Source organism: Elephas maximus, chromosome X (genome assembly GCF_024166365.1).
Source record: "Elephas maximus indicus isolate mEleMax1 chromosome X, mEleMax1 primary haplotype, whole genome shotgun sequence".
NCBI lineage: Eukaryota > Metazoa > Chordata > Mammalia > Proboscidea > Elephantidae > Elephas > Elephas maximus.
The window spans coordinates 114063061-114077759 of NC_064846.1; the positions used below are offsets into that span (position 1 = coordinate 114063061).

Here is a 14699-nt window from a genome sequence, read left to right on the forward strand (position 1 = left end):
AATTAAATTTCAGAATTAGAACTCAGTAGAAAGTCAGCGGAGCAGAATTGAGGAAATGGAAGTCAGAATTAGGGAGATTCAAGATAAAACACTTGGCAACAATATATTTGAAGAAAAACAGATAAAAGAATTGGAAAAAATTAAGAAACTGTAAGAATCATGTGGGACTCTATCAAGAGAAATAACCTACGAGTAACTGGAGTACCACAACAGGGAGGGAAAACAGAAAATGCAGAGAAAATCATTGAAGATTTGTTAGCAGAAAACTCCCTGATGTAGTGAAAGACTAGAAGATATCTATCCAAGATGCTCATCAAACCCCATACAACGTAGATCCCAAAAGAAAGCCACCAAGACATATCATAATCAAACGTGTCAAAACCAAGATAGAGAATTTTAGTTTTAGGGATAAACAAAAAGTCACCTACAAAGGAGAATCAATAAGAATAAGCTCAGACTACTCAGCTGAAACCATGAAGGGAAGAAGGCAATGGGATGACATATATAAAGCTTTGAAGGAAAAAAAATGCCAGCCAAGAATCCAATAAAACTGTCTCTCAAATCCAAAGGTGAAATTAGGACATTTCCAGATGAACAGAAGTTAGGGAATTTGCAAAAACCAAACGAAAACTCCAAGAAATACTAAAGGGAGTCATCTGGTTAGAAAATCAATAACATCAGATATCAACACAAGACTACAACACAGGATAGAGAAACCAGATATCAACACTCAAAACAGGGTAACAGCGATGTCATCATGTAAGAGATGACAATATTAAATCAATAAAGAGGGACTAGTCATAGATCTTTCATATGAACAGGAAGTCAACGCGATACAAGGAGTTAAAAGATTGGTTTAAACTTAGAAAAATAGGGGTAAATATTAAGGTAACCACAGGGGAGACTAACAATCCTACACATCAAAATAAAATACAAGAAAAACATACAGACTCAGCAAAAACAAAAACAACAACGACAAAGAAGAAAACAATTTATAAAGAAAAACTACGCAGCACAAAAAATTAAAGGGAAAATTTACACTAGCCCCCAAGAAGATAAAATACTTAGGAATAAATCTCACCAGAGATGTAAAAGACTTATACAAAGGAAACTACAGTACACTTCTGCAAGAAACCAAAAGAGACTTACAGAAGTGGAAGAACATACCTTGCTCGTGGATAGGAAGACTTAACAATATAAAAATGTCTATTCTACCAGAAGCAATCTATACATTTAATGCAATGCCAATCCAAATCCCAACGACATTCTTTAATGAGATGGAGAAACAAACCACCAATTTCATATGGAAGGGAAAGAGGCCCCAGATAAATAAGGCATTACTGAAAAAGAAGAACAAAGTGAGAGGCCTTACTTTACCTGATTTAAAAAACTATTATACCGCCACAGTAGTCAAAACAGCCTGGTATTGGTACAACAACAGATACATGGACCAGTGGAACAGAATTGAGAATCCAGACATGAATCCGTCCACATATGAGCAGTTGATATTTGACAGAGGCCCCAAAACAGTTAAATGGGGAAAAGACAGTCTTTTTAACAAACGGTGCGGGCATAACTGGTTATCCATCTGCAAGAAAATGAAAAAAGACCCATACCTCACTCCATGCACAAAAACTAACTCAAAATGGATCAAAGACGAAATATAAAATCTAAAACGATAAAGATCATGCAAGAAAAAATAGGGACTTTAGGAGCCCTAATACGTGGCATAAACAGTATACAAAGCATTATAAAGAATGTAGAAGAAAAACTAGATAACTGGGAGCTCCTAAAAATCAAACACTTATGCTCATCCAGAAACTTCACCAAAAGAGTAAAAAGACTACCTACAGACTGGGAAAAAGTTTTTAGCTATGACATTTCTGATCAGCGCCTGATCTCTAAAATCTACATGATAGTGCAAAAACTCAACTGCAAAAAGACAAATAACCCCATTAAAAAATGGGCAAAAGATATGAATAGACACTTCACTGAAGAAGACATTCAGGTAGCTAACAGATGTATGAGGAAATGTTCACAATCATTAGCCATTAGAGAAATGCAGATCAAAACTACAATGAGATTTCATCTCACTCCAACAAGGATGGCATTAATCCAAACAATACAAAATAATAAATGTTGGAGAGGCTGTGGAGAGATTGGAACACTTCTACACTGCTGGTGGGAATGTCAAATTGTACAACCACTTTGAAAATCGATTCGGTGCTTCCTTAAAAAGCTAGAAATAGAACTACCATACAATCCAGTAATCCCACTCCTTGGAATATATCCTAGAGGAATAAGAGCCTTTACACAAACAGATACATGCACACCCATGTTTATTGCAGCACTGTTTACAATAGCAAAAAGATGGAAGCAACCAAGGTGCCCCTGAACAGATGAATGGATAAATAAATTATGGTGTATTCACACAACGAAATACTACGTATCGATAAGAACAGTGAGGAATCTCTGAAACATTTCATAACATGGTGGAACCTGGAAGGCATTACGCTGAGTGAAATTAGTCAGTTGCAAAAGGACAAATATTGTATAAGACCACTATTATAAGAACTTGAGCAATAGTTTAAACTGAGAATTAAATATTCTCTTATGTTTACTAGAGGAGAGAGGGAGGGTGGAAGGGGGCATTCACTAATTAGATAGTAGATAAGAACTACTTTAGGTGAAGGGAAAGACAGCACACAATACAGGGGAGGTCAGCACAATTGGACTAAACCAAAAGCAAAGAACTTTCCTGAATAAACTGAATGCTTCCAAGGCCAGCGTAGCAGGGGCAGGGGTCTGGAGACCATGGTTTTAGGGGACATCTAAATCAATTGGCATAATAAACTCTATTAAGAAAACATTCTGCATCCCACTTTGAAGAGTGGCGTCTGGGGTCTTAAACGCTAGCAAGTGGCCATCTAAGATGTATCAATTGGTCTTAATCCATCTGGATCAAAGGAGAATGAAGAACAGCAAGGACACAAGGTGATTATGAGCCCAAGAGACAGAAAGAGCCACATGAACCAGAGACTACATCATCCTGAGACCAGAGGAACTAAATGGTGCCAGGCTACATACGATGACTGCCGTGACAGGGAATACAACAGAGAACCCGTGAGGGAGCAGGAGAGCAGTGGGATGCAGACCCCAAATTCTCATAAGACCAGACTTAATGGTCTGACTGAGACTAGTAGGACCCCGGTGGTCATGGCCCCCAGACCTTCTGTTGCCCCAGGATAGGAACCATTCCCAAAGCCAACTCTTCAGACATGGATTGGACTGGACAATGGGTTGGAGAGGGATGCTGGTGAATTTCTTGGATCAGGTGGACACTTGAGACTATGCTGGCACCTCCTGCCTGGAGGGGAGATGAGAGGGTAGAGGGGGTTAGAAGCTGGCAAAATGGACACGAAAAGAGAGAGTGGAGGGAGAGAGCGGGCTGTCTCATTGGGGGAGAGTAATTGGGAGTGTGTAGCAAGGTATATATGGGTTTTTGTGTGGGAGGCTGACTTGATTTGTAAACTTTCACTTAAAGCATAATAAAAATTATTTTTAAAAAATTAAATGGGAAAAAGAAACTGTCAACATCACACAAGAAAACACATTAAAATGACAACACTAAACTCATACCTATTCATAATCATGCTAAATGTAAATGAACTAAATGCACCAATAAAGAGACAGAGAGTGGAGGAATGGATAAAAAACATGATCCATCTATATACTGCCTACAAGAGAAACACCTTAGACTTAAAGACACAAACAAACTAAAACTCAAAGGATGGAAAAAAATATATCAAGCAAACAACAATCAAAAAAGAGCAGGAGTGGCAATACTAATTTCTGACAGAACAAACTTCAAACTTAAATCTACCGCAAAGGTTAAGGAAGGACACTATGTAATGATTAAAGGGACAATATACCAGGGAGATATTACCATATTAAATATTTATGTACCCAACGACAGGGCTTCAAGATGCATAAAACAAACTCTAACAGCATTGAAAAGTGAAATAGACAGCTCCACAATTATAGTACAAGACTTCAACACACCGCTTTCAGTAAAGGACAGAACATCGGGAAAATATTCAGTAAAGACACAGAAGATCTAAATGCCACAATCAACCAACTTGACCTCATATATACAGAATACTGCACACAACAGCAGCCATGTATGCATTTTTTTCTAGTGCACATGGAACAATTTCTAGAATAGACCACATATTAGGCCATAAAGCCAGCCTTAACAGAATCCAAAACATCGAAATATTACAAAGCATCTTCTCTGACCATGAAGCCATAAAATTAGAAATCAATAACAGAAAAAACATAGAAATGAACCACATGGAAACTCAACAACACTTTTCTTAAAAATGATTGAATTCTAGAAGAAATTAAGGATGGAATAAAGAAATCCATAGAATCAAATGAGAATGAAAATAGTTCCTATCAGAACCCTTGGGACACAGCTAAAGCAATGCTCAGAGGTCAATTTATAGCAATAAACGCATACACCCAAAAAGAAGAATGGGCCAAAATCAATGAATTATCCCTACGACTGGAACAAATAGAGAGCAACAAAAGAAATGCTCAGGCACCAGAAGAAAGCAAAGAACAAAAATTAGAGCAGAATTAAATGAAATAGAGAACAGAAAAACAATTGAAAGAATTAACAAGCCCAAAAGCTGGTTATTTGAGAAGATTAATGAAATTGATAAGCCATTGGCCAGACTGACAAAAAAAAAAAAAGCAAATAAATTGAATAAGAAATGAGATGGGTAATATCACAACAGACCCAACTGAAATTAAAAGGATCAAAACAGAATAATATGAAAAATTGTACTCTAACAAATTTGGAAACTTTTTTTAGAGGTAATAGACAAATTTCTAGAAACACTCTACCTACCTAAACTAACACAAACAGAGGTAGAACAACTAAATAGACCTATAACAAAAGAAGAGATTGAAAAGGTAATCCAAAAACTCCCAACAAGAAAAAAGCCCTTGCCTGGACAGCTTCACTGCAGAGTTCTACCAAACTTTCAGAGAAGAGTTAACTCCACGACTACTAAAGGTATTTCAGAGCATAGAAAAGGACAGAATACTCCCAAACTCATTCTACGAAGCCAGCATAACCCTGATACCAAAACCAGGTAAAGACACCACAAAAAAAGAAAATTACAGACCAATAAATATCACTCATGAACATAGATGCAAAAATCCTCGACAAAAATTCTAGCTAATAGAGTTCAATAACATATAAAAAAAAAAATTAACCTTGACCAAGTGGGATTCATACCAGGTTGGCAGGGATGGTTCAACATGAGAAAAACAATCAATGTAATCCATCACATAAGTAATGCAAAAGACCAGAACCACATGATCTTATCAGTTGATGAAGAAAAGGCATTTGATAAAGTCCAACACCCATTCATGGTAAAAACTCTCAGCAGAATAGCAATAGAAGGAAAATTCCTCAACATAATAAAAAAAATTTTTTTTTTTTATACAAAGCCAACAGCCAACATCATCTTAAATGGAGAGAGTCTGAAAGCATTCCCTTTGAGACTGGGAAACAGACATGGATGCCCTTTATTGCCACTCTTACTCAACATTGTGCTGGAGATCCTAGCCAGAGCAATTAGGCTAGATAAAGAAATAAAGGACATCCACGTTGGCAAGGAAGAAGTAAAAGTATCTCTATTTGCAGATGACTTGATCTTAAACACAGAAAAACCTAAAGAATCCTCAGGAAAACTACTGAAACTAACGGAAGAGTTTACCACAGTATCAGGATACAAGATAAACATACATAAATCAGTTGGATTTCTTTATACCAATAAATAGAACGTTGAAGAGGAAATCACCAAATCAGTACCATGTACAATAGCCCCCAAGAAGATAAAATACTTAGGAATAAATCTAACCAGAGATGTAAAAGACCTATACAAAGAAAACTACAAGACGCTACTGCAAGAAACCGAAAAAGACCTACGTAAGTGGAAAAACATACCTTCTCATGGATAGGAAGACTCAACATTGTAAAAATGTCTGTACTACCCAAAGCCATCTATAGATACAATGCAATCCTGATCCAAATACCAATGACATTTTTTCATGAGATGGAGTAACAAATCACCAACTTCATATGGAAGGGAAAGAGGCCCTGGATAAGTAAAGCATTCCTGAAAAAGAAGAACAAGTGGGAGGCCTCACACTGTCTGACTTTAGATCCTATTATACCGCCACAGTAGTCAAAACAGCGTGGTACTGGTACAACAACAGAAACATAGACCAAAGGAACAGAATTGAAAATCTGTACATAAGTCCATCCACATATCAACAGCGGATATTTGACAAAGGTCCAAATGCAGTTCAGTGGGGAAAAGATTCTAACAAATAGTGCTGGCATAACTGGATATCCATCTGCAAAAAAATTGAAATAAGACCCATACCTTACACCATGCACAAAAACTAACTCAAAATGGATCAAAGACCTAAATATAAAATCTAAAAAGATAAAGATCATGGAAGAAAAAATAGGGACAATGCTAGGAGCCCTAATACATGGTATAAACAGTATACAAAACACTACTAGCAATGTGCAAACACCAGAAGAGAAACTAGATAACTGGAAGCTCCTAAAAATCAAACACCTATGCTCATCCAAAGACTTCACCAAAAGAGTAAAAAGACTACCTACAGACTGGGAAAAAGTTTTTAGCTATGACATTTCCGATCATCATCTGATCTCTGAAATCTACACGATAACTGCAAAACGTCAACATCAAAAAGACAAATAACCCAATTTAAAAATGGGCAAAGGATATGAACAAGCACTTCACCACGAAGAATTCAGGCAGCTAACAGGTACATGAGGAAATGCTCACGATCATTAGCCATTAGAGAAATGCAAATCAAACCTACAATGAGATTCCATCTCACCCTAACAAGGCTGGCATTAATCCAAAAAACACAAGATAAGGAATGTTGGAGAGGTTACAGTGAGTCTGCAACACTTAAACACTCCTGGTGGGAATGTCAAATGGTACAACCACTTTGGAAATCGTTTTGGCACTTCCTTATGAAGCTAGAAATAAAACTACCATACAATCCAGCAATTCCACTTCTTGGAATATATCCTAGAGAAATAAGAGCCTTCATAGGAACAGATATATGCACACCCATGTTCATTGCAGCACTGTTTAGCAAAAAGATGGAAGCAACCAAGATGCCCATCAATGGATGAATGGATAAATAAATTATGATATAGTCACATAATGGAATACTACCATCTAAGATGCTTCAGTAGATCTCAACCCCCCTGGAGCAAAGGAGAATGAAGAACACCAAACACATATGGTAAAGATGAGCCCACGAAACAGAAAGGGCCACTTAAACCAGGGACTACATCAGCCTGAGACCAGAAGAAATAGACGGTGCCCTACTACCACCAATCACTGCCCTGACAGAGGACACAACAGAGAATCCCTGATGTAGCAAGTGAACAGTGGGATGCAGATCTCAAATTCTCATAAAAAGACCAGACTTAATGGTCTGACTGAGGGTGGAGGGATGCTGGAGGTCATGGTCCCTGGACCCTTTGTTAGTCCAAGATTGGAACCATTCCCAAATCCAACTCTCCAGACAGGGATTTGACTGGAATATAAGATTGATTTTGATACTGGTGAGGAGTGAGCTTCTTGGCTCAAGTAGACACATGAGACTATGTGGGCAACTCCTGTCTGGAGGCAAGATGAGAAGGAAGAGGGGGACAGTAGCTGGTTGAATGGACACAGGGAATACAGGGTACAGAGGAGGAATGTGCTTTCTCATTAGGAGGAGAGTGCCTAAGAGTACATAGCAAGGTGTGTATAACTTTTTATATGAGAGGCTGACTTCATTTGTAAACTTTCACTTAAAGCACAATAAATAAATTTAATTAAAAAAATACAAATATAGAAAAGAAAAGAAAAACAAGTGGCAGGGCTGTAGGTTGCTGATCCTTGTTTTAGACTTTGCTACCTGAACAAAAAAAGAAAAAACAATCAAAGAAAAAAGCATCTGGAATGAGAATTAATTTAACCCTGTGATGCAAGAAGAGTTTGGAGTTTGAGGCAAAGCTACCCTGTGTTGCACATCAGTATTCTTTGAGCCAATAAATTATCTTATTTGTTCAGTATGAAAAGGAATTTTAAAACTCATTAAGCTAGGATATTATAAGACATGTCTTAAGTTTGTGGACTAGATTCCTAGTTAATTGCATGTGGTATTATGTGAGCATGCAATTGAAATGTAGAAAGATGTCCACAGTGCATTATGGAGTGGGAAGAAGTCAGGTTTATAGAACAGCATATATGTTATAAAATAATTTATGTTAAAATTATACATTGTACATATCCACATAGAGAAATATATAAAGCTGTTAGCAAAATGCTGGGTGGTGGAATTTGAGCCTTTTTTTTACTTTGTACTTTTCTGTGTTTGAGTTTTTAAGGTAAGTATTAGTTTTTCACAATACATAAACCTAAAATGTGAATCAGGGCCATGGAATCTGAGCTCTCATAATTGAAGGAGATATATCTGTGTATGTGTGTCTGTGTTATGTGTATATTTTTTTGTGTGTATGTAGTCATTGAATATAGTTTGGTAAAGAAAGTCTGAAAACATGTATATTGTTAGTATTGAATAACAAGTTTCAAAATCCTAGGTTTCCCAAACTAGTAAGTAGTACATCTGCTTGGGAGCTATGTATGTTTATCTTAACTCCTGGCACCAATTTATATACAGATAATATCACCATTGTAAAAACTGGGAGCCTTTAGATGCAAATTTCAATGCATAAATGTATTTGTGCTGCCTTTGAGAGGCAGTCTGAATACTGTGTGAATGGAACCTTTTGTTGACCAGTAGAAGGATAGTTTATTGCAATATAATGGGGGATGTTTGGAAGAAGGGTGAGTAGAAAATGGTGTATTAATGAAAACAATGAAGGCCTTTAAAGAGACTTGGATTTCAATCTCAGCTCATTCATTTACTAGTTATATATGACTTTAGACAAGTCACTTGATCTCTCTGTGCCTCAGTTTCCATGTCTTTAAAACAAGGATAATACCTGCCTTTTTGCTGTGAGGATTAAATGAGATAACACCTATAAAGTTCCTAGCACATAAAAAAAACCAAACCCATTGCCATCAAGTTGATTCCAATCATAGTGACCCTATAGGACAGAGTAGAACTGCCCCCATAGGGTTTAGAAGGAGCTGCTGGCGACCTCAAACTGCCAACCATTTGGTTAGCAGCCGAGCACTTTAATCACTGCACCACCAGGGCTCCTTTTGCACGGAATAACCAAAAAAAATCCAAACCCACTGCCGCCGAGTCGATTCCGACTCATAGCAACCCTATAGGACAGAGTAGAACTGTCCCGTAGAGTTTCTAAGGAGCGCCTGGCGGATTCGAACTGCCCACCTCTTGGTTAACAGCCGTAGCACTTAACCACTACGCTCCCAGGGTTTCCTTAGCACGTAATACCCACTGCTGTCAAGTCAGTTCTGACTCATAGTGACCCTATAGGATCAAGTCAATTCCGACTCATAGCGACCCTATAGGATAAATAGTCACCCTATATATGGTAATGGTTACTATTTTTGTATTTTTAAGGTTCAGTTGATTGGAGCTTTGTGTGACAAGCGCATCTCACTAATGTTCTTGCGTGTTACTGTTCTGTAGCCTTACTTAGAAATTTTTACTCCCACAAATTATGTTTGAGCACCTGTTTACTGTATGCCAAGTCCTCTGCTAGGCGCTAGGTTTGATGAGCAAAAATAAGTATTGTCTCTATCCTCCTGGAGCTTATTATACTCTAGTGGGACAGTTAGATGTTAACATACTTACATAAATAAACATAAAATTGCAATTGTGATAAGGGCTACAAAGTAGAAATACAGGATTCCATACAGTAAGGGAAAGTTGACCTAGTAAAGGGAGGTCCAAGAAAGCTTCCCTGAGAAAGTGATCTGAAGGACAGTAGATGTTAACTAGGCAGAAGGGAAGGGAATATAGTTCCAAGCAAAGAACAGCATATACAAGGACCCTGTACAAGGACCCATGAAGGGACTGAAAATAGGGCAGTTTGACTGAAGTCAAGAGAGCAAGGAGGAGTTGATGCACAAAGAATCTAAGGAGGCAGGTAGAGTCTTAAAAGTAGCAATGGTTGGGACCTTTGTTTTAAGAAGATGGTAGCCATTGAAGCCCTAAGGTTGGCATGATCAGATTTGCTTTTTGAAAATACCACTCTGGCTGAAGTAAGAAGAAAGGATTAATGGGGGGGAGGTGGGGGAGGGCAGGGAGAAGGGCTGGTAGATATTGGTACACCTGTTAAGAAGTTAGTCACAGTAGTCTAGATAAGGGGAAGTAGAGATGAAGTGAACAGATTCCAAGAAATATTTAAGAGAGAAAATGGACAGGATTTGGCTAGGTTTCTGGCTTGTGTAACTAACTAGATACTATGCCAGCATACCAATCACCGAGATGGGGAACAAATCAGGTGATATGTTTTGGTATGGTGAGTACCCATGCTTGGTTTTAAGGTTTTTGAATCTGAGATGCCTTTGAAATATCCAAGAGAATATTATTTATTGCAAGTCCTCTTCAATTCAGTCTTTTTTAAAAATAAAATCACATCGTTTTTTAAAATAATGCATACTTGTTATAGAAACTTAATCAATGCAGAAAGTACAAGAGATTTTAAAATAACAGTGTCAAATCCCACCACCCAGAAGTAATTGTCATTAACTTTAAGTAAGCATCATTTCAGATATCTTTCTATGTCTGTGTATGGATGGATGGAAATATTTTATAAAAATGCAGTCATAGTATATGTGCTGTTTTGAATTAGAAGTATTAAATTTAATTTTACTTTAACAGAAAGAAAACACTGATATGAAGAAGGGACTGCTGAACTTTAAATAAATGTTTTTTTCACCACAGGAGATACTTATTCTTGAGTCAAGCTAAAACCGTTTACCCTAACTTGAAGTTGAAAGTTTAATTGAAAGGGTTTCACTTTGACCGTTCAGTTCAGTTTAGAAGTAAGCATTTGGGACTGACACCAACCTTGCCTTTAATCAAGATTATTTACTTCCATTAGACTTATTCCCATGGTACATAAGATTTCAATGTTCTCCATACATATGCATAATCACAATAGGATATGATCAAGAGAGTCAGGCAGAAATATATTTTCTCAGTACTGCCAAAAGCATAATTATCTCTTTGTCTTGAGTTTAAATTTCCAAAAATGTAACAGAAATGTCAACTTTAAGATAATGAGTAGAAGGGGTAAAGAGTAGGGAGGTAACATTTATTGAGCCCCTACTATATGCCAGGTTCTTTGCACTATGCCGCACTAAATCATGCTCCTGGGTCTCCAAAGAATTACATGTTAAGACTGGCCATTGTTTATGGCACTGCGTAAGAGAATGCCTGGGACTGGCAGAAGGAAATAAAAAAAGAAGAGTAGTACTAGCATGAGGAAAACAGGGACTAAAATGTAAATGGGGATGTAGGGTAGCATGGGCCCTGAAGTTAGCTGGAACTGTGTTCATCCCTATCTCACTACTAACTTGTTTTGTGGTGTTGGGTGAGTTATCAATATTTGTTCATCTAAAAATCCCTGCCTTGCAGAACAGTTATGAAGGTGGAATTAGATAAAGCACACATGTTTAACACACAGAAAGGAACTTCAAAAATGGTAGCCATTCATAGTAATAATAGGGATTGTAAGCCAAAAAGAATAGGAAGGAATATAGATGGGTAAGAAGCATATACTAAATAAACTGATCCTTTGTTTTTATTTTTTGTTTTTGTTAGAATACTCCATCTACTATGGGCTACACATCAACATGGATTTCTCCTCTGTCCCAAATCCGTGGAGCTGTCCCAACTTCCTTACCACAAGGACTGTCACTCCCTTCATTTCCTGGGCCATTATCATCATATGGAATGCCCCATGTTTGTCAGTATAATGCTGTTGGGGGGACAGGATATCCAGTACAGTGGTTAGGAATTTCAGGAATGACACAGCAGTCTGTAGTAATTCCTACCCAATCTGTGGGACCATTTCAGCTGGGGATGAATTCACAGGTATTTATAGCTTCACCAGGGCAGAATCCAGCCACAATCCCTCCTGGTCCCAAATGAATCAGAGTCGATAAGGAAGAAAAGGGAGATTTTTTTCAGAATTATTTTCAGGACACCTAAGATATTAAAGTTTCTTCTTGGGCTTTGCCATGTTTTCCCTCACTTGAGTTTACTTGCACCTATGTATTTTGTTCTGTTCCACTGTAGTATTTGATACAGCTCATCATTCTGTAGAAATGTGCAGTTTGTACATAGAACACTACACACGGGAATGATTGTTCACTTCAAATCCTATCCTCTTTGATACTTGATTTTTTTAAAATACTGTTCAGAATGCTTTAATAAGCTTGGCTTGAGCATTACCATTTCCAGGACAATTTCCATGCATTGCTGAGAAGCCCTATTTTTTACTGCTGCTATCTGCAGCTGGATTTTACTTTTCGTTAAAGTGTATAAAGATTATTTAAATTGATTCTCCCCAAACATGGATGAAGTGAGACCCTCCAACAGCCAGAGTCTTAAGAGATTCTTCACATGTTTATCTTAGGTTTACCTTTCACAGTAGGCAGGGTAACTTGCTGCAGGGAACTTTTTTTTTGTATAAAATTAGAATAACTTTGTCAACCAGTACAAAACATGAGCCCTTTTTAATATGATTTTCTTCCTGTCATCACAGCAGTAGGAGTGAATCCTTGTTTTGGGTGAGACGGGGGGAAAGGAAAAAACAGAACTGTAGCAGTTCCTTGATTCTGCAGATACTATAGCTGCTTTAAGATTTTGGTAGTAATTCAAAGCATCTCTGAGTAAAGCAGCTATCTCCTTGTTTCTCACACGCACATTACGTTGTTTTTGAGCATCTGAGGCATTGGTTTGGCTTACATTCTTTTTCAAGGGATATATTGCAGCTGTTATGAATCTCATTTGGGGAAAAATCCTTGTATTCCTGAAAAAGAGGATTCAAGTTACAGCTCTATTGATCTATTTTTTTGAAGTGAAATTTACTTGACACAGTAGCTTTTGTAGGTTTTGATTCTTATACATGAAACACTGGCTTTACAGGGTTCTAAGAGATGTGGGGTATACTGTCCTGCAGTGAGATAGTAGACCCTTTAAGGATACTATTTAAGTTGCCCCTAGATTTTTTGTATTACCATTTTTTTAGTTGTTATAATTTCTTGTTAGTATCTATAGCATCTTAGATGATTTTAGATCTTAGATGATTTTTGGCAGCCTCTTTAGAATCTGAGATCACTGTCAAGTTGCACTTTACTGGTTTTTATCCAGTTTTGGGAGGAAGAGAGGCAATGTCAAAATGTATACTTTTGGTTTTCAAGACAGTTAACTATAATAATCTTAAAAGGCTCATCACAGGATTACCTAATGCCCAGTCTGTGAAACCCAAATAGAATTCTTAAACAGTATTTATCAACTACCAAGTATACATGTTTAACCTACCTACTTTTCACTCTGAAGGTTTCAAGGTGCTTTCTAGTACACGTTTATCTGATTGAGTTCTGTCCAAATTGTCACGCAACATTTCTGCTAACAGACTTTCCTCCATGTTCCTCTCAAAATTGTATCCCGTGAGCTTTCCAGGTAATGAGGAAAACTTAATGGGTGTACTTTTTTTTTCCCACACAGTTTACTTTGTGACATTCAGTACCCTTTTTCAAGAAAACATGTCACATTGCTTACCTGAGGATAACACCCATCATGAAGATTCTGTTGCTGTCATTTAGGGCCTCTAGTAGCATTTTAAGAATTGCTGTGATAAGAGCCACTGTTTCCTTTCATAAATCTTATGTACAAATTCTTCAAGTTTCTTCTACAGTGTTGGTTTACAAATTGAAGTGATTTTAGGACATTTAGTGTAGTGTTTTCCATCTGTATAAAAAACAATGCTTCTAAAATCCATAATTCTTTAAAACTACTCGTGTTTCATTATGAGTTAGTTTTGTATAATTACATTGAGACATACAACCTGTAAAGTGAAAATACTTTAAGACCCCTTCTTCTCTAGTTGCAATCTTTTTAAACAGTGTACCCAGGATGAAAAAAGCTCCATGGATGACATGCACAATTACATTTATTAATGGCTGCTCTATACCATATGTCCTGCATTTTGCCACCACCTCTGTTTTACATATAATTCATCATTTTTGTTTGCCTGCAGACTTTTGCAGTGCCTTGTGATATTTAGAATCTTTTCAGGTTTTTGCTGGAAAGAGAAGTAGTCTTTTAAAGTTTGAAGATGGTGAATACTGTATTGCTGTCTCCATGGTGACTGCAGTAGTTGGGTTTAACATATATGTTATGTATACATTATGTATATGTAATGTGTAAGTTTAAAAATACATTTAAAAAGTGAGTTTGTGCAGAAATGAAGAAAACAGTGTTATTCACATCACTGTGGGTTTTTATTTAAATTATTTTTTCCTATTAAATATTTGATTCAGATTATAGTCACTGTAAATATTGGCTAGTTTTTTATCTAGGGGGTTTACATTATTTCATAATTTTGCTAACTCATATAATACTGCTATTTT

General features: G+C 37.0%; 1 protein-coding gene across 5 annotated transcripts in view; it reads left to right on the top strand.

Moving 5' to 3' along the window:
* WNK3 (WNK lysine deficient protein kinase 3) overlaps positions 1 to 12549 on the top strand; it is a 428084-nt gene extending 415535 nt beyond the window's left edge. For all 5 annotated transcript variants that reach the window (XM_049872575.1, XM_049872573.1, XM_049872574.1 and 2 more), the window contains exon 23: positions 11884 to 12549. In XM_049872575.1, the coding sequence (XP_049728532.1) occupies positions 11884 to 12213 (330 nt within the window). In that variant the 3' untranslated portion in view covers positions 12214 to 12549. The remainder of the gene's footprint in view (positions 1 to 11883) is intronic.
* Positions 12550 to 14699: the final 2150 nt, after the last annotated feature.